We start from the raw sequence: 26,559 nt of genomic DNA, 5'->3' as shown, positions 1-26,559 counted from the left end.
CACCGGAAGTGCCGCCCGAAGAGGTGGAGCCCGGGCGGGTGGCGGCGGCGGTGGCGGTTGCCAGGATCCCGCGTTGCCGCCGGAGACCCGTAATATGGCGGGGAGGAGGAGGAGAAGGAGGCGGCGGACGGAGCTGTGTTCTGTCAGTACCAACTGAGCTGTTTGCTTCCTGACAAGGCCCGTGGCGAGGGGAAAAGAAAACCTGACCGGGCCGTGGGAGATCAGGTGTGTGCGTAAGAAGGGGGCTAGGTAGGTCCTTGTGGGTCCTCGTTGCGAGGCCACCGGGGGTGGCGGAGTTGGCGCCCTGAGAGCCGAGGGTTCCCTGCCCCCCACCCTCGCACCCGAACGCAGGGGCTGGGCTCCTGGCCTTCGAGCCCAGAGAAAGGCGCCGGCGGGTGTGAGGAGACAGGTGCGCGGGGACCAGCGACACTCGGCGCCGAGGTGATGCTCGGATGCTGGGATGGAGGAGCTGGGGGAGGTGGGCGTGGGGCGCTGGGGTCAGGGCCGAGGGGCCCTGGCAAATAACCTCGGGACAGAGCTGGGGAATCACCTCCTGTGATAAAACTGGACCATTTTTCTCCTCCCAAGTTGCTGGCGAGGGAGACGTCGTCAGGGTGTGCACTGGCCGTTCAGAGAGCCGGTTACCAGAGCCAGAGGCCTTAGGATAAGGTGGTGTTTATTCTGCCCTCGCGACTCTGGGGGAGTAAGTTTGAGGCCTAATAAGGTAAATTCTCTTGGTTGCTCCTGATGCTGCTAGGTGATGCCCACCCCACTTCATCTGGTTGTGACCCCAATTCCCAACGCCCCCCCCCCCCCCCCCCCCCCCGGTTCAGGCGAGTGGAAGGCGCCCAGAGATTGATTCGCCGAGGAGGGGGTCTGAAACAATGAAATGAGGAAGGTGTCCCTCTTTCCATCTTTTAAAGTTACATTTAAATCCTACCATGAACGAAGCACTGTCGTTGCCCTCCAGGAATTCATAAAAAAATCGTGATCCTCGTCGTCCTTTTAATAATAGCCATCTCCGTTTATTGATGTTTTCTCTGCTTGTCCTGCGTTATGCTAATTGCTATGCAGGCGTTAGTTCATTGAATTCTTGAGACAGATAATTCTGATTATCCCGGCATTACAGATGCAGAAATTGAGGCATAGGGATGGCAAGTAAATTGCCAAGAATGTAGATGGCCGAATAAGGAATCTTCCCCTTTATTGTGCATGGAAAAAGGTTATGTCTTTGGGAACACTGAAGGGGGTAAGTGGCCAGCTAGGATTTGAAATGAAGGCAAGGTCTGTTATGTGTTAGTTTTACCATTACCTTTTGTGACATTTCTAGTAACACACTGGTGAGGAGCGGGTAGCAGAAGCATGAATCAATGGGGTTTGCAAAGAGGCTCGTTTGGAGAAGGGTCATGGTATAAATGGAGACGACAAAGCATGTCTGAACTTGATGCAGCTGACAAATGATTAATTCAGGTGGACCAGTAATGCCTGATGTTAAAGTATGGGTCAGTAGATTTGTGGTTGGAGTGGCATTGTAGTCAAGGCTCTGTTCAAAAATAACTCTGCTGACAAGTAATTGTGCTGTGAGAAACGAAGTGCCCTCTTGCTTAATCATATAGGATATGACGTTCTTTTTTTTTTTTTTTTTAAGAGAGGAAGGTTGAGAGAGACACAGACAAAGGAGGGGGGAAAGGCAGAGGCAGAGGGAGAGAGAGAATCCCAAGCAGGCTCCATGCCCAGTGCAGAGCCCAGAGAGGTGCTGGATCTCAGGACCCTGAAATCATGACCTCAGCCAAAACAAGAGTCCAATGCTTAACCAACTGAGCCACTTAGGTGCCCAATGATGCTCATTTTTTTAAATGATTGTCTTTGCAATTTTAGAGGTACCAGGTTCTTCAGACAATAGGGTCATCCATGAAACTACCATTCTTTAAATTCCATTCTTCCTTGCTAGCTTCTTTCCTATATAGTCCACGCTCTTTTTTTCACCCTGGTTTACATTACTGTTTGAGCTAATTTCCCTAATTCATTTATTCAATACTTTTATCAAGTGCGTACTGTGTGCTGATCCTGTTCTGTGTAATGGGGATTCAGTGGTGAGCAAGACTGGAAAGGTACCTGTGCTTATGGAGCTTACATTTTGGTGGAGGAAGACAGACAGAACCCACAGAAATAAACAAGATAATTTCAGATAGTGGTAAGTGTCATGAAAATTGGGAAGCAGGGTAATGTGATGTGATAGAGACTGTAGGGTTAATGTAGAAGGGATTATCAGGGATGGCCTGAGGAGGGGGACATCCAAGTTGAGACTGAAGGATAGAAAAATTCAGTCATGCCCTACAATCATTTGGTAATTCCCATAATCAACCATACTAGCACTTGTATTTGGGTGTTTAATGTACTATCATTTGCCGTAGTTATGCTGTGAATTATTTTATTGTACATCGGCAATATTCATGACATACGGGTGCTTTTGAAGAGATGTGAATTTAACTTCCCAATGCAATGAGGCATATGTATATGATGTTGAAAGAAAAATAAACTTGCCCTAAGAATAATTTATTTATTCCTTATGTTTGAAATAGACCTTTAAAATTGAATCAATCTTTGTTCGTGTTTCCATAGAAAGTATATTGCTATTTATGTTCCTATAATGCTGGGTGCAGGAGTTGTGTTAAAAAATATTCTTGAGAAAAAAAAAAAATATTCTTGAGTATTTTAGTAGAAATGGGATCATTTGAATTTCTCATATATTGTAGCTTCTGCATGTTTTGGTTGTTAAGCTAGCATAATGGGTTGAAATCCAGACTGAAAAATGAGGCCTTGCTATGGTTGTCATGCAGGAAGGTGTGTGTTGTTTTACTTTTGCTTATTTTATAAATATGTTTGCAAAACAGTCTCATTTACACTCTAGAGATCCATTTCTTTGAAATTAAACTCACACTTTGCATAAATCAAATATGGAAATAATTAGAATCAATGGGATGTAGGAAGAAGTTTTGTTGATACGAGGATTACCTTTTGGTCAATATTAGCAATATATCTTATTTTTTTATAATCAAATCATAATAAGCTTTTTCTTCATTTCTAATTGTGCTATAATTTGTCCCTAACCCTTTAGTGTATTGAATTTCTAAGTGCCATGAGGCTTAAGACAGTATCATACTCCCATCTTATTTCATCTGTGCGTATCCCACATCGTCGGTTGAATTTTCCTGCCCCTTTCTTTGTTAATTGTTTTAAACTGAACACTTAAGGGAACATTATTGTACTAGTTTTTCTGTTTTCACAATTCATAACCTTGGCTGTTAAAGAGTCTAATGATGTCTCTCTTTTTATTTCCCCTTGCTTGTTTAAAGGAAACAATGCCAAACATAGTGCTATGGAAACAGGCAATCAAATATTTAACACTAGCTAAATGAACGAACATCCTGCCTAATCTTTCCTGATTATCTTGAATTTTCACAGCCACCATCACTATTTTCCAGAAATTGTAGAATTACTGGGCTGGTTATTTTAAGTGGTTTCGTGGTGGCTCCAGTTTTCGACAATGAAATAGAATTTATACAAGAGGCAGTAGATATTCTATTTTACACTTCTGAATGATTTGGCTGGTGTCCATGGAGTCAAAATATACTTTCAAGATGTGAAAGTAATAGATTTTGAACTCCACGATAACAAAAGAATTTTTAAAAGTAAATACCCTCTTTTATGTAAATAGCCTTTTTGTCTTTTTTTTTTTTTGGCTATAAATGTATTTCTACCTTTGTATGATTTAGTTTTCCTTGTGTAGATTAGTCCTACTAAGGAAAATACAGTATTCTGTTTTATAAGTTAGCAAGTGATACAGGACTTTTTTTCCTATAAGAATTTTTCACTGATGAGTTCTTAGTACTTTTCTAACAAATCATATTTATGTATTTATTTTATTTAAAACAAATCATATTTAAAACTTGATTTATATACATATGTTCACTTGATCTTAGCCAAAAGGCCGAGAAGCGATGTATATACGTATGTTCGGAAACATTTAATATATGAAGCAAGTCTTAACTGGGTAGGATCTTGAGGTACTTACCTATACTTAAGAATTAGCTGCACATCAGTTAAAAAAAAATTCTGGGAAGGCCAATTATAAGAATTGTGAATTCTAAAAATATATTCGTGCTTGATAAAATTTGCCAAACAATTGAGGTCTGTTTTTTTCAGCACATTAAAAATGACATTTTTCTCTCTTACAGTGTAATTGTGGGAAGATGGAGGAGTATGAGAAGTTCTGTGAGAACAGTCTTGCCAGAATCCAAGATGCATCACTATCCACAGAGAGCTTTCTACCTGTCCAGTCTGAAAGCATCTCACTTATTCGCTTCCATGGAGTGGCTGTGCTTTCTCCCCTGGTAAACATTCTTTGATTTTTAAATAATTTTTTTTTTCTGCAGTGAATCCCTAAGGTAGTTACAGAAAAACAAAAGAAAGGCTTATAAACATTGAAAAAAAGCCTCATTCATTATTAAAAAAATAGAAATGAGTTAGCATTTTTAAAATCTGCTTGATTGGCAAAGATCCAATAAGACCTAGTGTTCTTTATATTGTGAGGGAAAGGTGCTTACACTGCATTTTTGCTGAAAGAAGCACTTGACTTTATTTTTTGGAGACCATTTTGGTAGTGTTTATCAAAATTTAAAAGTATGTATAACTTTTGAATTAGCAGTTCCATTTTTGGGAATATCTTAGACTTCTACTCCTCTGTGTGCCAGAAGTATGTACAAGTTATAGAGTGGCATTGTTTAAAATAGCAAAAGATTAACAAACAGCTTAGATGTCCATCAGTAGTGGACTAGTTTAACGAACTGTGATCCATTTTATAGAATCTCATTCATGACATTAAAACGAATACAATAGACTTAAATGTGCAGGCATGGAAAGATCTCCACAGTCTATTGTAAATCACTGCACACATCGTGCTCTTAGGAGCAGGGTAGAATAGTGGTTAAAAGCCTGATTCTAGAGCCTTCTGGTCTTGGCTTAAATCATTATTCTGCTGCTTACCTGCTGCGTGAACTCGCAGGCCCATTTTTTTAAATTTGTTAAGTGAGGATAAAAGTTGTTTCTACTGAGGCACCTGGGTGGCTCAGTGGTTGAGCGTTTGCCTTCTGTTCAGGTCATGATCCTTGGGTCCTGGGATCAAGTCCCGCACACAGCTCCCTGTGGGGTGTCTGCTTCTCTCTCTGCCTCTCTCTCTGTGTCTCTCATGAATAAATAAATAAGATCTTAAAAAAAAAATGTATCTACTTCACAGTGTTGTTTTGAGGTATAAGTGATCTGATACATGTAAAATGCTTAGAACATAGGAAGTGCTCATATATATGTGTTAACTATTTGAGTTTTTATAAAGGAATATTCTTTCTCTGAGGAAGGATAAAGGAATACAGTTTAAGAAGGAAAACACACTTTTCATTATAAACTCTTTCATACTGATTGTATGTTTTTAAAATGTGTATGACTATTTCAAATCAGAAAATTCATATAATTGAAAGAAATGGGGTTAACATTTTTTTGTATAACAGCAATTAAAAAATCAATATTTCCTGCTACCTTTTTTTCCCCAAAGATTTTATTTATTTATTCATGAGAGACAGAGAGAGAGAGGACCAGAGACACAGGCAGAGGGAGAAGCAGGCTCCATACAGGGAGCCTGACGTGGGACTCAATTCCAGGTGTCCAGGATCACGCCTTTGGCCAAAGGCGGCGCTAAACTACTGAGCTATCAAGGCGTCCCCCTGCTACCTTTTTGAAATGAAATCTTCAAACATACAGAAAAATAGAAAGAGTAATACAATGGCCACCCATATATGTATCATCTAGGTTCAACAGTTTTTAACATTTTTGTCATCTTTATCATGTTTGTGATTTTATATATATGTATATGTGTGTATATACGTACATTTTTTGTTTTATTGCTGAGCCATTTGAAAATTGCAGATACCTATTACTTTTTCCTTAAACATTTTGGTATATATTCTAAAAATAAAGATATTCTCCTACATAAAATCCCAATACCATTATCACACCTTAAGAAAATTAATAATAATTTTAAGAGCATCTAATATTCTGTTCATATTTAGATTTCTCCATTTATGCTCAAAATATCATAACCTTTTTTTTTTTTCTAATCTAGGTCCAGTCAGAGTTCACAAATAGCATTAGCTTGTTATGTTTATTAAAATCTATTTTGATTTAGAACAGTTCCTCTACCTCTTAGAAAAAAAATTGTTTTTTAATTTTATTTTTAAGTCATCTCTACACTCAACATGGGGCTTGAACTTACAACCCCGAGATCAAGGGTCTCATACTCTACTGACTCAGCCAGCCAGGTTTCCCCCAATTCTTTTTTTTAATGATAGTGAATTTGTAAAGAGACAAGTCCAGTTATCTTATAGGATGCCTTACTTTGGATTTGTCTGATTGTTTCTTCATGAAATTTTATGTGTCCTCTAGTTCCTGTAGTTCCTATAAATTGGAAATGAAGTCTAAAATTTTTATTAGAAAAAAAATTAAAAAAATAAAAGTTTTATTAGAAAAAAAATAAAAGTTTGATTAGAGTCAGGTTAAACATTTTTGGCAAGAACTCTTTGGAGCTGATGCCCTATGCTCCGTGTTAAGTTAAATCAGAAGTTACATAATTCTAGTTGTTTCCCTATTAGTGATGTTTAGTTTTACTTGCTTTTATAAGTGCTGACTGCCAGATAACTTTTGAAAATATACATTTCCCCCCTTTGTGATTAGCAAGTAAACTGTGGAATGATTCTTTGATACCATGCAGATAAAAATTTTAAAACATTTTTACCAGCTACTTGGTAACATTGCTTGATTAGTTTAAAGTGAACCAAAATATCTGAGCTTTGTTGTTTAGGGTCTGTGACTCCATCAGTTACTTATTTATAAGCAAAATCTGATGCTTATAGACCTTTGTCCGTGATTTTATGTTGTATGTGACAGATGAATAGTATAATTCTGGAATAATTTTTTATGACATGTTTTCTTTTTTTTTTTTTTTAAGATTTTATTTATTTATTCATGAGAGACACAGAGAGAGAGGCAGAGACATAGGCAGAGGGAGAAGCAGGCTCCATGCAGGGAGCCCGATGTGGGACTCGATCCCAGAATGCTGGGATCACAACCTGAGCCGAAGGCAGACGCCCAACTGCTGAGCCACCCAGGCGTCCCTATGACATGTTTTCCATTTATATTGGTCTAAGATAAGACTTGACTTCTTTTTTTTTTTTTTTTTTAAATTTTTATTTATTTATGATAGTCACACAGATTGAGAGAGAGAGAGAGAGAGAGAGAGAGAGGCAGAGACACAGGCAGAGGGAGAAGCAGGCTCCATGCACCGGGAGCCCGATGTGGGATTCGATCCCGGGTCTCCAGGATCACGCCCTGGGCCAAAGGCAGGCGCTAAACCGCTGTGCCACCCAGGGATCCCAAGACTTGACTTCTTAATGCAGTGACTAAACCTCTTAGAACTTAATAATTAAGATTTAAATTCACAGGTGCCTGGTGGCTCAGTGGTTGAGCGTCTGCCTTTGACTCAGGTCATATTCTGGGGTCCTGGGATCGAGTTCTGCATCAGGCTCCCTGCAGGGAGCCTGCTTCTCCCTCTGTCTATCTCCCTGCCTCTCTCTCTGCGTCTCTCATGAATAGATAAATAAAATCTTAAAAAAGAAAATTAAATTCACTAAAAAGATGTAATGCTTAGAAATTCCAGTTGTTGAAGTAAATTATATTTTTACTGGAAGGTACAGTGAATTGGGATCTAACATATTCTCATTTTGTAGGCAAAGAAAACATTATCTGTTTCTTTCATCATTAAGCCTTTAGACATTTTCTTGACGTAGCAAAGAGATAAAATGTATGCTGATTGGAACATTAGAAATTGAAGAATCTGACCCTGTGGAGTAAGATACTGCCAATGATAAGCTCAGCAGTGGCCAAAACAGTTTATCTCTCATTTTAGAGCATTTGATGAGTGAACAGGTTTTTTTTTTTTTTTTTTTTTCTTCTTTAACTTTTTATTCATTTGGGAATAATTTACATACAGTAGAATGCACAGATCTTAAGTTCTAAAGTTCCCTGAGTTTTGATATATGGCATACACTTGTGAAACTCACACCCAAATGGAACATTTTCATACCCACAAAAAGATCTCCCCTGCCCCATCCCACTCATTCCCCCTAACCACTGTTCAGATTTCTTTTCCTATAGCTTTACCTGTTGCATGTTTTAATCATTCTGATTCAAAGATTCCTGATTTTAAGGCATTTTTTAATTTATGAGAAATAATTACATATTTCTGATGTTTTGCAGCTTAACATTGAGAAAAGAAAGGAAATGCAACAAGAGAAGCAGAAAGCACTTGATGTAGAAACAAGAAAGCATGTTAATAGGAAGAAAGCTTTATTGACTCGGGTCCAGGAGATTCTTGAAAATGTTCAGGTGTGTAATGTAGATGTTTTAAAATTATAGTTAAGAAATCATGAGGTAAGCAGTAGTGATACTTTTTCAGAAATATGTTTGTGCTTACTAGTTAGTTACCAATATATTTTACTGTTATGTTTGAGAATCTTAGTGGTTTGTGATATTCCATTTCAGTTACTCCAAAGAACATTCACTTGCTTGTTAGTGATGCCCAGTACTTGAATCAGAGGGTACTTAGACAATGGAGCCCTTCCCTGAATATAATTGCTTATTGTCTGTGTCTTATGACTCTAAAAACACGGAATTCTCAGTGACAAAATAATAGAATTGGCCATTGTAGTTTACCTCTGAACTAATCAGACTATTGAGTCAATGACCTTATTCTCATTCTCTGCTAAAGTAAATAACTGCCCCCCATTTTTTGTGTGTGTGTGTGAAAATTCTCTTCTTAGGTACACAAGTGCAATTTAGATTATGTAAGTAGAATTGTCCAGATGCATCTTAGATCTAAATTGAAACCATTTAAACAATACATTCACGCCTTTTGCAATTATTTTTATTTAGCTGAATTTAAATTTGTATAAAGGGGCACCAGGATTGAGCATCTGCCTTTGGTTCAGGTCATGATCACAGGACGCTGGGATTGGGTCCTCGCTTCGGGTTCCTGACTTAGTGGGGAGCCTGCTTCTCCCTCTCCCTCTGCCTGCCAATCTGCCTGCTTGTGTTTTCTCTCTCTCCCCCTCATTCTTTGTCAAATAAATAAATAAAATCTTTAAAAAAAAAAAGAATAAATTTCTTTTTTTTTTTTTTTTTTTTTTTTTTATTATTTATTTATGATAGGCACACAGTGAGAGAGAGAGGCAGAGACACAGGCAGAGGGAGAAGCAGGCTCCATGCACCGGGAGCCCGATGTGGGATTCGATCCTGGGTCTCCAGGATCGCGCCCTGGGCCAAAGGCAGGCGCTAAACCGCTGCGCCACCCAGGGATCCCAAGAATAAATTTCTATAAACAGTTTGTTTTAGGGTGTGGATCATTTCATACTAAAGAAAAAACGAATTATGTTGAACAAATGATTTCTGCTCTATGTAGCTCTGTTTTGCTGGCTACATCTTAACTTTTTTTTTTTTCCTTAGGGTTTGTTTTATAGTTTATATAATTCATACTAGATGATACACGTACAACAAACCTTAGGCTGTTTCCCACTAATTGCTACCTTCATTTTTCTGTGGGTAGTAGATTTTAATTTGCAGATTGTAATGACTATATTAAGTTTAAAAAATACAGTGCAGCACAATAAGGGTAGACTTTGGATTTACTAGATGTTTCCTATTATTGAAACAAAATGGCATATAATTATTGGTCCAGTGAAGGAATATATCAAATGTACTAGTAATGAGATTGTTGAGTCTTAAAACTTCCAACATTTAATAGAGCATGTACAGTGTTAAACTAGAGAGTAATGAATTAATTATATGCAGATATAGAGAAATTTTAAATCAAACAAACAGATTTCTTCAGTCTCTGTAAAACCTATCATTCTGTGATATATTTTTATTCTTAAATTCTCTAAACAAAAACTCCTTTTAGTACTATACCAAAAACATAGCTGCTGTATATACAAATGTGAACTTTGAGATATTTTAAGGAAACAATTTATTTTATGTAAGCCTGTAAACATATTCATGGACATGGTGAATATGTTTCCCTTTTGTTTTATTTTGGTCTTGAGGTTGTGACTAAGTATACTTTGTTGTGCTGTTTATTGCATAGTACCTAGAAACCATTATATGTCTTGGGATTTGTAAGGTAAAACAGGAGTGCCATATGGTCTAGGGAAAAATAACACATACATAACAACCTAAAAATCTTTTTTAATATTCAGGATTCTGGAGTCTGTATTGATATGATAATATGATAATTTCCGTCAGTGTTATTTATTTATTTATTTTTATATCCCGTCAGTTTAATATATCCTGTGTAATCTTTAAAAACCATCCTAGTTCACTTTATTCTTTTGCAAGGTCAAATTATTTAGATAGAAGATGTAATTTTATTTTTTCTGTTGGATTTCAGTTCTCAATTTATAAATTTTTACTTATTTTCTTGTTCTAAAACTCTAACAGGTTGCTGTTTAAAATGATCATCAGTTAATCAAATTGAAATTTGCCTTGATGAGTTGGATTTTAAGTTGAAAATTTTCTTATTTCTTAGTAACTTAAGCTACATGGCTGAGCTATCATTTACTATAAATTTGCCTTATCATAGAAGGATTTTTTTTTTTTTTTAATATTTTTTTTTAATTTATTTATGATAGTCACACAGAGAGAGAGAGAGAGAGAGAGAGAGAGAGGCAGAGACACAGGCAGAGGGAGAAGCAGGCTCCATGCACCGGGAGCCCGACGTGGGATTCGATCCCGGGTCTCCAGGATCGCGCCCTGGGCCAAAGGCAGGCGCCAAACCGCTGCGCCACCCAGGGATCCCTCATAGAAGGATTTTAGTTAAAATCTGGAGTAAGCATATGGGAGGCAAGAGTCTGATTACTGAATTATTTTTATATCCTGGGTAAGTTAGTCTTTGTTAAAGAAAGAGTCATTTGAGAAATTTAATTATGTGCTATTTATATCATATATCAGTATCCTTAGTTGATAGCTTTCATAGGAGAACAGTGGTGACATTAATAACATATAATACAGAAGAAAGTTAAAGAAAACCCTTAGATTCCAAGATTAAATTGTGCATGGATATGTGAATATATATGTGTGTGTATACCCATGCACATACGGACAGATTTTTTTTAAAGGTTTTATTTATTCATGAGAGATACACAGAGAGAAGCAGAGACATAGGCAGAGAGAGAAGCAGGCTCCATGTAAGAAGCCCGATGTGGGACTCGATCCCGGGTCTCCAGGATCACGCCCTGAGCCAAAGGCAGGTGCCAAACTGCTGAGCCACTCAGGCGTCCCCATATGTACAAATTTGCATCAGATTAGATCATTTCCTTTCTTGCTTATACTCTTTTAATAAATAGGCTGGGATGTTTGTATTTTTTTAAATTATTTTATTTAAAAATTTTATCAGTAGCCATTTTTAATAGTAATTTGAGCTCTGTGATATAGGATACAATAGAGAAGGATTATCTTAGTTTTTGTGTTCTCAAATGTTAGAATATTTGAATTTTCTATTTCAATTTTATTTTAGAAAACAATGAAATCAAAGGCTTTTCTCTGCAGTAAGAAAATACTAATTTTAAAATTTCCTTTTCCAGGTTAGAAAAGCACCTAAAGCCAGTGATTTTGATCCGTGGGAGACTGAAACAGTTTACTCTGATTCAGAAGTCAGAAACTTGAATGTCCCTGCTACATTTCCAAATATCTTGCCAAGCCCTACTGAGCACTCTACTTTAGGAAAGTTTGAAAAGATAACTGGAATTTTGCCATTGAATAATGAGGACCAATTTAAATCTAATGGGGTAGACTTAACTAGGGACTCAGAATTTAATTCTTTGAAGCACTGTGATAGTTCAGATATTATTAGCTCTGTGGAAAATGAAACTTCTGTAAAGACCCCCTCCACAACCCCTCAGGAGACTCTCACACCCAATGGTCTCTTCCCAACCAATGAAGAACAGGACCCATCACTTTCGGAAGAAGTTACTCCGGATCCCTACATAATGAGTCTTCAGAACTTGATGAAAAAGTCAAAGGAATATATAGAAAGAGAACAATCGAGACGTAGTCTGAGAAGTAGTGTGAAAAGAAGTGTTTATGAGAGTCATTCAGATAAAGAAAACGAGGCTGTTAAAGGGACTGACTCTGGGAGGGAGAAGGTGCAGCTGGCTGGCAGACACTGTGCTTCTCTGGTTCCTGACAAACCAAGCCTTAATAAATCAAATGTTCTCCTCCAAGGTGCTTCTACTCAAGCAAGCGGTGTGAATATGTCCGTTTTAGGTAGCTTTTCTAAAGTGGACATACCTGTACGAACTGGCCATTGCACTGTTTTAGACCTCGATTCTGATTTTAAAGTCATTCCCACTTTTGTTCCCGAAAATCATGTTATCAAAAGTCTTACTGGTTCGTATGCCAAATTACCTAGTCCAGAGCCAAGCCTGAGTCCTAAAATGCATCGAAGGCATTCTAGGCCATCATCAGCATGTCATATACTTATAAATAACCCAGTAAATGCCTGTGAATTAAGTCCTAAAGGAAAAGAACAGACGGTAGACTTAGTTGTTCAAGCTACTGATGAAGAAACAAATATACCTGAAAGTGTGCCAAAGTTACCAGCTGATTTAGCTGGAGTTTGTTCAAGCAAGGTCTGTGTCACCAAAAATACATCTGAAGCCATACAGGAAGTGGTTTTAGGTAAATCAAATCAGGTATGCCAGTCTTCAGGAAGTCAGTTAGAAAAGAAGGTTATCCATGGACTTGCTATCGTGGAAGGTCAGTTAACATCTGATGGGAGAGGACCACTCAAAATGGACAGTACATGTACTGCAATGCCAAGGTTGCCTGAGCCATATGCCACCAGTCAGTGTATAGTGACTCAAAACTTTGGAACTATGAGTGGACTCAAGTCAGCCAATGTGTTAGAGAAAAACACCTGTAATTTACAAATGGAACTGAATAAGTCTTATGATGTAAAAAACCCATCTCCTTTACTCATGCAAAACCAGAATACCAGACAGCAGATGGACACCCCTACAGTGTCCTGTGGAAATGAACCATTTTTGGATAACAGTTTTGAGAAAGTTAAACGGAGACTTGATTTAGATATTGATAGTTTGCAAAAAGAAAACTGCCCTTATGTCTTAACAACTGGAGTAGCTGAACAGGAAAGGCAATATTTGCCAGAAAAAAGATACCCTAAGGGATCTGTCTACATCAACAAGAATAAAATGTTAGAAAGTAGTTCCAAAGGTAAGGAAACTTTGAAGTGTTTGATACCTGCCAAGCAGATGGCACATTTATTGAATACTTTTTTTTTTTAATTTGAGAGAGAGAGCTGGAGCATGAGTGAGGAGAGGAGCAGAGGGAGAAACAGACTCCAGGCTGAGCAGTGAGCTAGATGTGGGGTTCAATCCCAGGACCCTGTGATGACGACCTGAGTTGCTTAACTGACTAAGCCACCATGGGCCTCTAGGCATCATTTTTTCACCCACCTTTATTGAATACTTTTAATTCACATTTTGAAAAACAATAATAATGGTCTCATCTGATCATCAGGGTTTTTCATTTCATTTCTCTTATCAGAGGACCTATAATTAGCTATAGTTTATTGCCATTTGAAAGCCTTTCTTAAAGCTTTCTCATTTAAAATATGAATCACAGTTCACTTTGTATCAGAGAATATTGTTAATGACTGGAGGAAAGAGTTCTTATATGAAATATCATAGTTTTAATGTAGTGTATTGCTATGATGTCTTCCTTTTGGAATGTGGTTTCTAATATTCTCATCAGTCTGTTTTATTTATTTTTAAAGATTTTATTTATTTATTCATGAGAGACATAGAGAAAGAGAGAGAGGCAGAGACACAGGCAGAGGGAGAAGCAGGCTCCATGCAGGGAGCCCGATGTGGGACTCGATCGTGGTACTCCAGGATCACGCCCTGAGCTGAAGGCAGGCGTTTAACCGCTGAGCCACCCAGGCAGGCGTCCCTATTGTTTCATATATAATGAGATCTTCACGTAGTTGGTCCTTCAGTGAACACTTGAACAGCAAATTATTAGAAAAAAAAATCACAAATTTGGCTCTGTGAGTAATGTTTAAGGAATGACATGTTTATTGGTAAAAATTATTTCAAATTTCTTTCACATCTAGTGTTATATTAGCAGCAGCTTGCGAAAACATATCTTCATTGCTCCTTACTTTGTTGTCGTGGTTCATAATTCTTCATTACTGATGTGGAAGAATGAGTCCAGTAAATGAAGTTCTTGGACATAAACATTTCAGCTCTAATGTGATATAAATCTTCCTGAAAAAAAACTTCACATTCTGTAAAATTGCACACTAAAAATAACAGAGTTTATAGGAAAGATAGGGTTGGGACAGACTATTTAAAACCTGTGTATCTTATAAGTGCTCTAATGAAAACATCAGTGGATGGCTACCCTGGGAGCCAGTGTGGATAATGCAGACAGCCAATGCACCCCAGTGGGAGGTGCTCTCTGTGAACACCAGAGGTCCACAGAGCTAACTACCCAGGGGGCAGTTAGTAGGAGCTTGCCTACTAAAGCTGACAGAGCTTTAGTAGTAGGAGCATGGCCATTGCATGTGAGGTGAGGCCAGCTTGCTGTCAAAGGAGGCCCTGGACGGTGCTCACTTAAAAAAAATTTTTTTTTTTTTTTTTAAGATTTTATTTATTTATTCATGAGAGAGACACAAAGAGAGAGAGGCAGAGACACAGGCAGAGGGAGAAGCAGGCTCCATGCAGGGAGCCCGATGTGGGACTTGATCCTGGAACACCAGGATCACACCCTGGGCTGAAGGCAGGCGCTCAACCGCTGAGCTACCAGGTGTCCCTCACTTAAGAAATTCTTAAGATAGAGCTAAATGGCCTATCGCTGTTGGTTGAGCTGAAGAGATTTGTCCTTTTTTTTGCTGAAAGTTGCAATTCTATTCCTGTTTTCCCAGTTTTCCCTTTTGCCTGTGAAAAATTGCACATGAACAAATGCAAACTGTAGCTGAATAAAATATATTTAGGAATAAATTGTGGGAATAGTATAGCATATAGATAATATAATATGCTTTAATGGAAGTCATTGACTGTATATTTGGAACGAATGATTCTTTGAATTCAGTTGAATTGTGATGGGTCCATGAATTATGATGGATCCAAGTCCTACATCTGTGTAATACTTGGTATTTCAACATCTCAGAGTGTCTTACCACTTTCTTTAATAAGTTGCATAATCATAATGATTTAATTTTTTAGTTAGTAATTTAAATATCTGAAGTTTTAATATCCAGTGCTTTTTGGAACCAGAAGCTAAGGAGCTTTACACTATCAAAGGAACATTTATTTAAAAAAATCAAAACTAAATAAAACTACAAGCTAAAATACCAGAAATCCTGGAGAAGGACCAGAGTCAGAAGAATAAATAGAGGTGAGATGCAGACGAGAATCACATCTTGAAGTTTATTTGAGTAAGGAGAATCTTGACTAAACAGATAGTCGTGGCTCCATTGGTTCAGATTGTGGTGGGATCTGTTGAGTGAATGGATATGGTGGTGAGGTGCAGGCTTTTATTTGATAGCATGAAATGAGGTTTGTGCCAGAAGAGAATGTGGTTCAGATTGGGGGACCTCGTGTACCTTGATTGTGTTATGTTGGATCCAGGAATGTTCTTTGATTGGAAGCATAATTTATATTGACTGTGTATAGATATTAGTAAATATTCTAAATTTGAGGGGCCATGTTTCTTTTCAGAAGGCGAGGAGATATTAAAAAGCAAGATGTTAGCTTTTGAAGAAATGCGGAAGAGGCTAGAAGAACAGCACGCCCAGCAGTTATCACTACTCATAGCTGAGCAGGAAAGGGAACAGGAAAGATTGCAGAAGGTGAGTTAAAACGTAGGGATATGGGGCTGGTAAGTGGAATTTTGCCGGGGATAGTGTGAATTTTGATCACGTATAGGATACTATGACTTCTTCGTCTGTATCTTAATCTAAGGGGGTGATTGATTTTGATACATGGATATTGCCAAAATGTAAGGTTTAATATATAGCTCCTTATCTAAAGATAAATGCATAATTTATCAAAAGGATACTTTATTGAATCCTTGACTCAAAACATTTACTCTTTTTCAAAGATATTTTATATATTGATACTGAAATATGCATTCTGCAAGAGTGTATTGTAAGAGGAATAATACTTGTTTTAAGATTTCATTGGAGGTAGGAAAACTTGAAATTAATCATTTGCTGATAATCATTACTTTTAGCTAAGCCTAGAATAATGGTATTTTGGGATATAATTAAAAGATGTAGCACGTTATATAATACACTGTTAATTTATAGGAAATAGAAGAACAGGAGAAAATGTTAAAGGAGAAGAAGGTGATTGCTGCTGAAGCCTCTGAATCAGGCATTAACAATGCAGTGGACTTAGAATGGAGAAAAATAAGCGACTCTGGTTTGCTGGAAACAATGTTGTCTCAAGTGGACTCACTCCATACTTCAAATTCAAATAGTTCTGGTAAATACTTAAAAAACTCTCTTCTGTTTGAAAAAAATTATCCTATAGTAAGATATTTCACTTGGTACACTTTAAAGCTGTTGCTCTATTCTTCAAGTAATTCTATTTGCCAGCTCCCTAGTAACTAGTGAAAAATTAAATGATAGCAGATCAAAGACTGGTGAGCAGGTGTTCATGAGACAAACCACTTTAGCAAAGAAAATATCAGGAAACTTGACTCAGAGCCCAGTCTTTGTTTATTCATGCAGCAGGGGATATGCTTCAGCTGAAAACGGTTTGCTGCCTCCCCGGTGATCTTGAATTACATCTAATTCTTCAGACCCGGCAAGAGCTTATCTTCACATCTTCAATTATCCTGAGAAGCTGTTTGTATTGAAAAGATCCATCTAGTGCATAAGCTTAAAGTCCATAAATATTTTAAGTTTGCACATGGACTAGTTTCAGAGGCAGTTGTTATTCTTAGAGAGTCTTAAGTGTTTATTTGGATGTCCTGCATATTCTCATTATGTGATGTCGAGTATAATACTGTGCATATATTTCTTTAGGTTTCACAAATTCTGCCCTGCAGCATAGCTTTGCTTCTGCAAATGAAGCACCCTTCTACCTCTGGGGATCATCAACTAGTGGCTTGAACAAACTCTCAGTAACAAGGCCTTTTGGACGGGCCAAACCTAAATGGTCTCAGGTGGGCAAACTTAATGATATTTGCGTGTCTGTCTATCTAGCTACAGTTTTTAAAGAGGTACATTATCTGAGGTTGTACACATGAGGACAGATGTTTGTGCCCAAATCAAATAGCTTAGCTCTTAGCGGAAATGAACCGACACAGGGCATACACACATAGAGGAATTTAGTTCACTGTAATAGATTAAGGAGTATAAAGCTCAGATTCTTGAATTATTGTGTCTGTCTGCTTTCTTCAAGGTTTTCAGTCCAGAAGTACAAACAAAATTTAACAAGATAACCGCAGTGGCAAAAGGATTTCTTACTCGTAGACTTATGCAGACAGATAAGCTGAAACAACTTCGCCAAACTGTAAAAGTAAGGAGCTGGTTCATTGTTCCTATGTCACTTTTGGCTCAGTTTCTCAGTTTAATGACGGCTTGTCATAAACTAGAGTTGACATATTAGTTCAGAACTTTGGTGGATCAAACTTTTCTTAGTCATTGCAATGTAGGCAATTATAGAAATCTGATGAATCGGGGATCCCTGGGTGGCTCAGTGGTTTAGCGCCTGCCTTCGGTCCAGGGCATGATCCTGGAGTCCCGGGATCGAGTCCTACGTCAGGCTCCCTGCATGGAGCCTGCTTCTCCCTCTGCCTGTATCTCTGCCTCTCTCCCTCTCTCCCTCCCTCTCTCTCTCTCTCTCTCTCTCTCTCTCTCACACACACACACACACACACACACACTCCGTGTCTTTCATGAATAAATAAATAAAATCTTAAAAAAAAAGAAATCTGATGAATCTCATTCAGATGATTTTTTGAAGTATGTAAATGAAGCAATTTGTGTATTTGTCTCTCTTCAAAGTGAGTGCTGCTTGACTTCTGATAAGTAATGGTTTTATATGTTCTTAGTAATTTTAATTGGCTGAGAAAAAAAATCAAAAGGAAATTCCAGTGATCATGAATCTTTCTAGAAAAGTGGTTTTTGAAGGAAGTTTTCTTCTTCCAGGACACTATGGAATTCATAAGGAGTTTTCAGTCAGAAGCGCCATTAAAGAGAGGAGTTGTTTCAGCACAAGATGCTTCTCTTCAGGAAAGAGTGTTAGCTCAGGTAAATGCACATATCCTAAAGGCTTTTAAGAAATGGAAATTTATATTTTTCCCTCCATTTAACCACTGAAAATAGGTTTTAATTAAAACTTTTAAAAACTTTAAGTGAGAGTGCATGTGATATTACTGAACTCTAACCTCATCTTTTTAAGTGGATACAATATTTTCTTCTTTTGAACCTAGTTGCGAGCTGCCCTGTATGGTATTCATGACATATTCTTTGTAATGGATGCAGCTGAAAGAATGTCTATTCTCCATCATGACCGAGAAGTTCGCAAAGAAAAAATGCTCAGGCAAATGGTATGTTATCTGATTTTTTTAATGAGTGAATGAAAAACTATTTTTTTTTACACTCCTAAAACTTCGGGTACTTCTGATATCAGATGTATGAGTTTTTCCCCCACACAGCCCACTGTCTCCCACACCAATGGGGTGTTCTACAATTCAATTCAGTTCTGAGTCCAATACTACAAGCTAAGAAGGCAGTTAAGACTTCCCCTATCCAAAGTCTTAGGTTGTCACTTGTATTTCCGATTGACCGGCTATAAAACAGGATTCTCACAACCCTGTCTTTGGGTTTGATAATTTTCTAGAATGGCTCACAGTAGTTAGGGCATTTACTGGTTTATTATATAATAACATAATTAAGGATATAGATGAACCCTTAGATGAAGAGACACATAGGGTAAGGACTGGAAGGGTCCTGAGGGCAGGAGCTTCTGTCCCAGTGGGGTTGGAGTATGCCATCTTTGTGGCACATGGATGTGTTCACTAATCTGGAAGCTCTCTGAATCCTATACTTTAGGTATTTTTATGGAGGATTTATTATTATTATTATTATTATTATTATTATTATTTTTTTTTTTTGGAGGATTTATTATGTAGGCATGATCATTGATTAATCTCTAACCCCTCTCTTGTCTCTGGAAGATAAGGGGGTGAGGCTGAAAGTTCCAAGCTTCTACTTATGCTTGGTCTTTCTGATGAATAGTCTGCACCTGGAAGCCCCCCAAAAGTTGTCTCATTAGAATAAAAGATGCTTCTATCACCCAGAAAATTCCAAGGGGACTTGGGAGCTCTGTGTCGGGAACTGAGGTCAAAGACCAAATATTAGAGCAAAAGATGCTTCTAGCATCACTATCTCAGATTACAAGAGTTTTAGGAGCTCTGTGTTAGGAAGTGGGGACAAAGATCAAATATTAGCAGGAATCAGAGGCAGAGACCAATATATTTATTTATTCTTATTTTCACAATCAGTTTCTTTTGGGTTTGGGGTAATTGATACCAAATCTCATTCTCTATTTTTGACCTTGGAACCCTTCCTACAATTCTTAAGCATAGGCAGTTCCTAGGATTACCAGCAATAGTTAACTCTGAAGACAGATTTAAAGGAATTAGGTATTGTTTGTGATTGGATTTTGGAGTTGAAGCTTTGAATGTTGTTTGGATGATTTACAAAAAAACTATCATTGGCTCCTGATTTAATTTCCTTGAAACTATGATGGAGATTTTGCCTTTTCTGGAAACCAGAGTTATTTGAAATATACTAGGGTGTTGGAAGGTTGGAAGTGTGTGGTTTGAATCAGTGGTCTTAATGTTGACAAAAGAAAAACAAGCTAAATTTATATTATTTCATTGGGAAAAAATTTTTTAATGATTTAAGAAATTGGACTGCTGTAGTTCTATAGAAAGACTAAGTTAAAGTTCCAACTGTTAGTAAGAGAAGCTTTTCTGTGCAGTTTAAGATCATCCTATATTATTTTAGTGGTATTACTGGTACCACTGAAACTTTTTGTTTGGTATTTTCAAGGACAAAATGAAAAGTCCACGAGTGGCCCTGTCAGCTGCAACACAGAAGTCTCTTGATAGGAAGAAGTACATGAAGTAAGTTTTCTTTGTTTCATGTTACAGTAATTCAATTATTATCAAACCAATTGATTTTAGTTATCTGTTGGTCTATTTGTGTATTCAAATTAGAAAAAAAGTTCACTTTTCTACAGCTAAGTTGATAGAAATCCCCTTTTTTATATAAAGTTTTATTATTCAGGTGATAAAATCTGATTTCATCCTTAGGTAAATGTATCAACTACTAAATTGTACAGTTTCAACTTGTGTAATCGATAGCCACTCAGCCTTAAAAATAATCTTTATATTCAGTATTAATTTTATATATTTTGAATATATTCTTTTTCTAATATTTGAAAGACTTCATGGGAGGGAAACCTAATACAAAGAACATTATAGTAACTATCTTAATAAGCTGCTTCTTTCTGGAAAGTCATCTTTAGTGCACCTAGTACAGTTGAGTAGTACAGCAACTGAGAAATGATTTATTTCTGTCATCCTGAACACATCTGTAAGCATTTTCTTTCCCTTTCTAAATACATTGTTTGTGTGTTCTTATTTTTATGTTGTGTTAGAGCTGCTGAAATGGGAATGCCAAATAAGAAATTTCTGGTTAAACAAAATCCTTCTGAAACAAGGTGAGAAAAATCACTTTGTCTCTGTGAAGTTACTTATTTATTAAGAAAATAGAAAGAAAACTTTATAAATCCCAACCTTACTTTCTGGTTAGTTCTAACTTTATATCAATAGAACACTCCCTGCTGACTACAGGATTGAAGAGGGGCCAAGATCCATATTAACACTGGGTCATGTAACCTGGTTATATGTCAGACCAGATGTTTCAGGAGCTTTCTTAGGATATGCCATCTCAGATAGAAATTTCAGCCCCCTTTGTTCTGAGTTCAGATCACAGTCCAGGACTTACTATGGATGCTTATTTAAAAACCTCAGGGACCCCTGGGTGGCTCAGCGGGTTAAGTGTCTGCCTTTGGCTCAGGTCATGATTCTAGGGTCCTGAGATTGAGCCCTGAGTCGGGTTCCCTGCTCAGAGAGCAGTCTGCTTCTCCATCTGCATACCACCCCCACTCATGCTCTCTAATAAAGTCTTAAAAAAAACCTCACAAAACCCAAAAACCTTAGAAAGCTAGCTTAATATTTCTGACCTGTTCTCTACAAGAATTACGTTACTTAGATGTTTGAAAGGAAAATTTGGTTTTTGTAAAATATATAAATTACCTAAAAACACAAGAACTAAACATTTATGTTGGACATCCTGATAAAAACCTAAGATTTGGTCTCTCCGTGAGTAAAATATAAGTACCATATTAATAGGTGTCAGTCAGTTTGATTTTCCGTGTGGTATTATATTGGCCTATTTACATAGATACCCCCCCCCCCACTGTTAAGCATCTTTCGTCTATTAAAAGAAAATGGGGAGAAAACTGAAATTATGTCATTCTCTTCTTAATTAATTTTTTACTTACTTTGTCAACAGAGTCCTTCAGCCAAACCAAGGACAGAATGCACCAGTTCATAGGCTACTTAGTAGACAAGGGTAAGAGTGCCACTCCTGGGTAAAAACATCCAAATCAAGATTAGCTTTGAGCAGGGAAAATAATTTAGTGCTCTTTACATAAAGGGGAATTCTTTTACAAATGTGATTTGTTCATAGCATTTTGAAGATCTTTTAAAGCTTTGTGTTCAAAGATAACCCTTTGGTGTACTGTTGTGTATTTTATCTTAATTATCATCTTATGTTGGCATGTTTTTACTTTTCATTTCATACCATTTTGCTCATTAAGTATTGTAAGCATCCATATAGTAAGTTCAGCATCACCAAAGTGATTCTCCAACAAAGTATAAACCTTGGTTCTAGTCTCCTGCTGAAGCAAAGTGTAGCTTCTTTGCTGTGTGCATGTGTGAGAGTTATGTCCTTTTCAAGCTTATTTATACTTTGAGCTGTTGATGCAGTATGGTTGCTTTCTTTGAATGTTGAACATTTAGACCTTAATGCAAGTGACTTATTAATTTTTTTATATTCAATTAGAACCCCTAAGACATCAGTGAAGGGGGTTGTGCAAAATAGACAGAAGTCTTCACAGAGCAGAGTGCCTAACAGAGCGCCTGTTTCAGGTGTGTAGCAAATGAGTTCCTGAAACCCATTTAATAGAAGGACATGCACGAGCTGCCCCATGATGCAGGCCACACAGATGTAATATCTTGTCTTTCCTTGCCACCATAATTTGGGCATATTCACAGTCATTCCTGCTAGTGATCATTTGTATTAGTTTTTTGTGGCAGTCAGGAGATCATAGTAAAACTGTGGTTCTGATCTTGATGTCTGTAATGATCCTGTGGAAACACTATACACTTTTTTAATCTCAAAAATCTGTAGAATTATACATGCTTAATTCAGAAAGCCTTTTTATGAATAAGTAAAGTATAATAATCTGATGCCTACATCTATGCGTGTCTGTTCAGCTTTGGGGAAGTGTATCACCCAGGAATATTTGTATCTGCACATAAAGTGATGAAAAATTTCTCCCTCTGGCCACAAGATCACATGTGAATATGCCAGGTGGGAGGGGGTAAGTTTTGTTTTTGTTATTTTATGGATTTTAAATTGTTTATGGTGGCAAGAAGACAAATTCAATATTAAGCTAATGCAAAGCCGTTAATGTTTTACTATTTTGTAGGTATTTTTGTTAAGACACTTTGATAAGCTCACCAAAAATTGTGATCCATTAAAAATATTTTCAAAATGCTTCGCTTTAACTATACTGCTTTCTAAACATTTAAAAGAAAATCTAAATCACTAGGCAATGATGATTAAATCTTTAATCAATTCTAATCTTCCCATTAACATACAATTAGGCATATTTTAGAGCTTTTATTACTAAGTGTTTTCCTCTAAATTAGGAGGGAATGAACAAAATTTTTTTGTGTTACTGCTATTTGTTCCCATATGTTCGAAGAGGGAATGAAATATACTGATAACTTTGAAATGATTGCTGACTTTTTGCATATATATATAGTGAATTTAATTCATAATGTTGCATATGTAGAATATAATATAAAAGGTCATCTTTTGGAAGTCACTGTGAGTGACAGTCAGTGGCGTTGTTTTAAAGGAGATTATGTTGAGGATCTATTTATTCCAGAGGTGATCAGTCAGCTGGTTTGAAAGATAACTAGAAGAACTCAGACCAAACACTAGATCTGTTGCTTGTGAAGTTATGTGAAGTTTTATGATCTTTTCAATTTTTTCCCATATTAGAGTTATATATTGTGATAAATCCTGGCCAGTTGGTGATTCATTGAGGAATTAGTATTGTTTTGTGTGATACTCTCCATTTGCCACAGTGATGACTATCCATGTTCTTGTCTCATGCATTTCATCTCCACTGTTTGTCCCTTGTGAATCTGTAAAAAAAAGAGCAAGTAAAACTCAATAGTATGAAGGATGAATAATAGGAGGCCTTTGCAGTTCAGTATCTAGAACTAGGTTTAATTGCATTGCAACATAATTCTAATACAAACGAACTTAACATGTATATTATATATCTAAACAAGTACAAATTTCCTATTTTTCTAAACATTTCTACATGAGTGCCGTATTTAGACAATTAAAAAAGACTAAAGATTCTATCATTTTACATAAATTGAAAATTTGGGATATGTGACTGATTAAAATTCTAACTCTGAATCTCAACATAGGGCCTCAGTAGTTGCAGTTGAAAAGACTATTCTTTCCTGCTCAGATTTTTAATGGCCTGGATTATGTTTCAAACAAACTTGAAATTTATGATTTATTTTGATCTGCAGGGAGAACGAACCCTTTATTAATAAGCAACTTATAGAAAGCTCATTTTTTGTTGTGATGATAGACTTTCATACTCTTAGACTGAAGTAGGATGCTAAGGGGTGGTTACATTTTGCTGCAAAGCACTTAAAGTTGTTTATAGTTCTTACAAACTAAATTGCAATCTCTGATGTCATGTTTTAAAACATATTTGCTCATTTGATGTCTTGTGTTTGACTCAGGAGTTTATAGTGAAATTCAGAAACCACTAATTAAAGCAAAGTAGGAGTAATGCAAAATGGTTGTTAAGTAAAGCAACAAATCAGGTGTAGCTGGGTTCTCAGAGTCCACTTCTGGCTGTTAGGCATGTGACTTACTCTCCCATGTCTCAATTTATTATCTTTAAAACAGTAGTAACAGTTTCTACCTCAGGATTATTTTATGTAAGGATTAGATATAATGTATGTCACTTAAGCTTAGTGCCTGGTATATAGTAAGCACTTGTTAAATGGTATTCTAGAAAAACTGACATAGAGAAATAATATTAGTTTTGCTCTATTTTTAGGAGTATATGCAGGAAAAATCCAAAGAAAGCGGCCAAATGTTGCGACAATTTAAGAAGACAACATTCGTTAGGATAAACAAGGGCCAGGGTGGGAGGCTTTGTGTACTATTTCCCTTGCCCAGGACTCTTTAGTTAATCCTGGACCGTTTACACAGGCAATGTGATATCAAAGGGCTGAGCAATTATCTGCAAACTTGATCACTCTGGCTAATTCCTTCCCTACCCCTCATTATCCTCGTAACATTAGGTTTGGGTGAAGACACTTTAGTAATCTTAGACCATCTCTTTGCTTAACCTGTACAAATGTAAGTTTGTTTTCTGTACCCAGATGTCTGCTGAGAATGTTTTTGGACATTTGGGTTTATTTCTATAAAATATCGAAAAGGTGTGATAAATTACAAATAAGTTTGGAAATATAAATTTCATTCACCTCTGCACACTGACCACTAAATTGAATCAACAAATTAAAGACTGTTCTATTTGGGGGAAAATTACTGCCAAAGGATGTTTTCCCCTGGTTTTGTAAAATTTAAACACTGATTAATCTCTCCATCTTCATATTCTTGGACTCACTTGCCTGCTGGCTGTGGTCTACTCAGAATTTACCACAGAAGTAGCTGGGGGCCACTCTTTTGGTTAACGGTATACATTCCTCTTAACCGCTAGTTGTCTTGTGCAGAAATATTATGTTTAATGTAGGTTACCCCAGTGCTCTTGGAAACACTTCTAAATCATAAAATCTTTCTTTGGAGGTTAAATTAGGGAGAGAGCACAATCTTCTTGAATGTCGTAGCACCTAAGAGTGAATCATTGCATCCAATTTCTGTAAAATAGAGTCACACTGCATGCACTTCTATTTTCTTGGTCTGCGTATTTTGTTCCTTCATAGTCTGTTTTTTCTAGTTTACTTGATTTAGGAGAGACTAAAGGGCTATATGACAATAAGTCTAGATTTTCCAGTGGGATAGTAATATTGTTGAGTTGAAATTCTGCATTAAGAGGCACTGATATTTAAGGTTTTCATTACTAACATATTCATTTAAAATATAAATCAAAAAAGGTTACCAATGGAACATGATTTTATGAAAGAGAATGTCACTGTTAATTTATCATGCCATTTCCAAAAAGGGCTTTGTGCTTTTCACATAAAATTGGGACTATGTACATTTACTCTTTCTAACTTGAATTTTAAAATGATACTGGTATTTTGAAAATGAAGACTATATATTCTTAATATCCTAGTAAGAAGGTGGAGATAAAGATGGTTTTCTCCAATTTTGTCCTATTTAAAATTTAGCTTTTACATCCAGCCGTAGACAAGACAATAATAATCTACTCCGGGTGTAAACTGGATTTTCTTTATTGAGATGTATCATTTATTGAATGAGTGAGCCAGGAAATCAGAAGATGGTATAAAAGGTCTGAGTTACCGATTTTTCATTTGTAGGCAAAGTATATCAAAATATCTTAATAGGATAAATTGTGCTTTATCATTCTGAAAACTCAGGTTACAGCTTACTCATATCATTGTGGGTCTTTCCAGTGAGAAAGATAGATGCTACAAATTTTGTGTGTACCAATGCAAATTAGCTGAAACAAATAGTACGTTTTGGAGAAAGCTTAAAACTAGCTTTAGATTAAGGTTGAGAAACAGGAGTGTTTTTTTTTTTTTCTTTTTAAGATAAAAGCGTGTGTGTTTTACACATATTTTAATGTTCACAGCTTTTTCTTATGAAAGTGCCATTGTTTTATGCTTTTAATGGATTTTTTATTTATATACATTATTTTTGTTATTTTTGAGTGGAATGTCCATTAACGTAAATTGTATTTATTTTTATACTTTAATTTTCATTAGTTTTGCTTCTAGGCAAAAGGCAAAATAAACTTTTCATCTTAAAAGAAA

The 26,559-nt window shown here is 36.7% G+C and overlaps 1 protein-coding gene across 6 annotated transcripts; it reads left to right on the top strand.

The window, feature by feature from the left end:
• Window positions 1–26,559, top strand: CCP110 (centriolar coiled-coil protein 110). 6 transcript variants are annotated; one of them, XM_038540221.1, is made up of 17 exons: window positions 1–225; window positions 589–724; window positions 2,049–2,194; window positions 4,239–4,394; window positions 8,365–8,493; window positions 11,742–13,392; window positions 15,906–16,033; window positions 16,493–16,670; window positions 17,216–17,355; window positions 17,595–17,711; window positions 18,344–18,445; window positions 18,628–18,744; window positions 20,255–20,328; window positions 20,865–20,927; window positions 21,785–21,844; window positions 22,337–22,422; window positions 24,657–26,559. In XM_038540221.1, exons 4-17 carry the CDS (start codon window positions 4,254–4,256, stop codon window positions 24,707–24,709), a joined length of 3,039 nt encoding a protein of 1,012 aa, XP_038396149.1. In that variant the 5' UTR covers window positions 1–225; window positions 589–724; window positions 2,049–2,194; window positions 4,239–4,253; the 3' UTR covers window positions 24,710–26,559. The 6 variants fall into 6 exon arrangements, with proteins under 6 accessions (XP_038396149.1, XP_038396150.1, XP_038396146.1 ...); XM_038540222.1 differs by lacking the exon at window positions 22,337–22,422 and adding an exon at window positions 22,771–22,877 and having other exon boundaries at window positions 2–225; window positions 15,903–16,033; XM_038540218.1 differs by having other exon boundaries at window positions 2–225; window positions 15,903–16,033.

This window comes from Canis lupus, chromosome 6 (genome assembly GCF_011100685.1).
Source record: "Canis lupus familiaris isolate Mischka breed German Shepherd chromosome 6, alternate assembly UU_Cfam_GSD_1.0, whole genome shotgun sequence".
In the NCBI taxonomy this organism is placed as follows: domain Eukaryota; kingdom Metazoa; phylum Chordata; class Mammalia; order Carnivora; family Canidae; genus Canis; species Canis lupus.
This window is presented reverse-complemented; position numbering and strand designations above follow the sequence as displayed.

Coding starts and splice junctions, on each gene's coding strand:
- CCP110 (XM_038540219.1), top strand. CDS start 4,254: ATGGAGGAGTATGAGAAGTTCTGTGAGAACAGTCTTGCCAGAATCCAA. Junction 17,712..18,343: donor AACTTCGCCAAACTGTAAAA/GTAAGGAGCTGG, acceptor TTCTTCTTCCAG/GACACTATGGAATTCATAAG. Junction 18,745..20,254: donor AAAAAATGCTCAGGCAAATG/GTATGTTATCTG, acceptor GGTATTTTCAAG/GACAAAATGAAAAGTCCACG.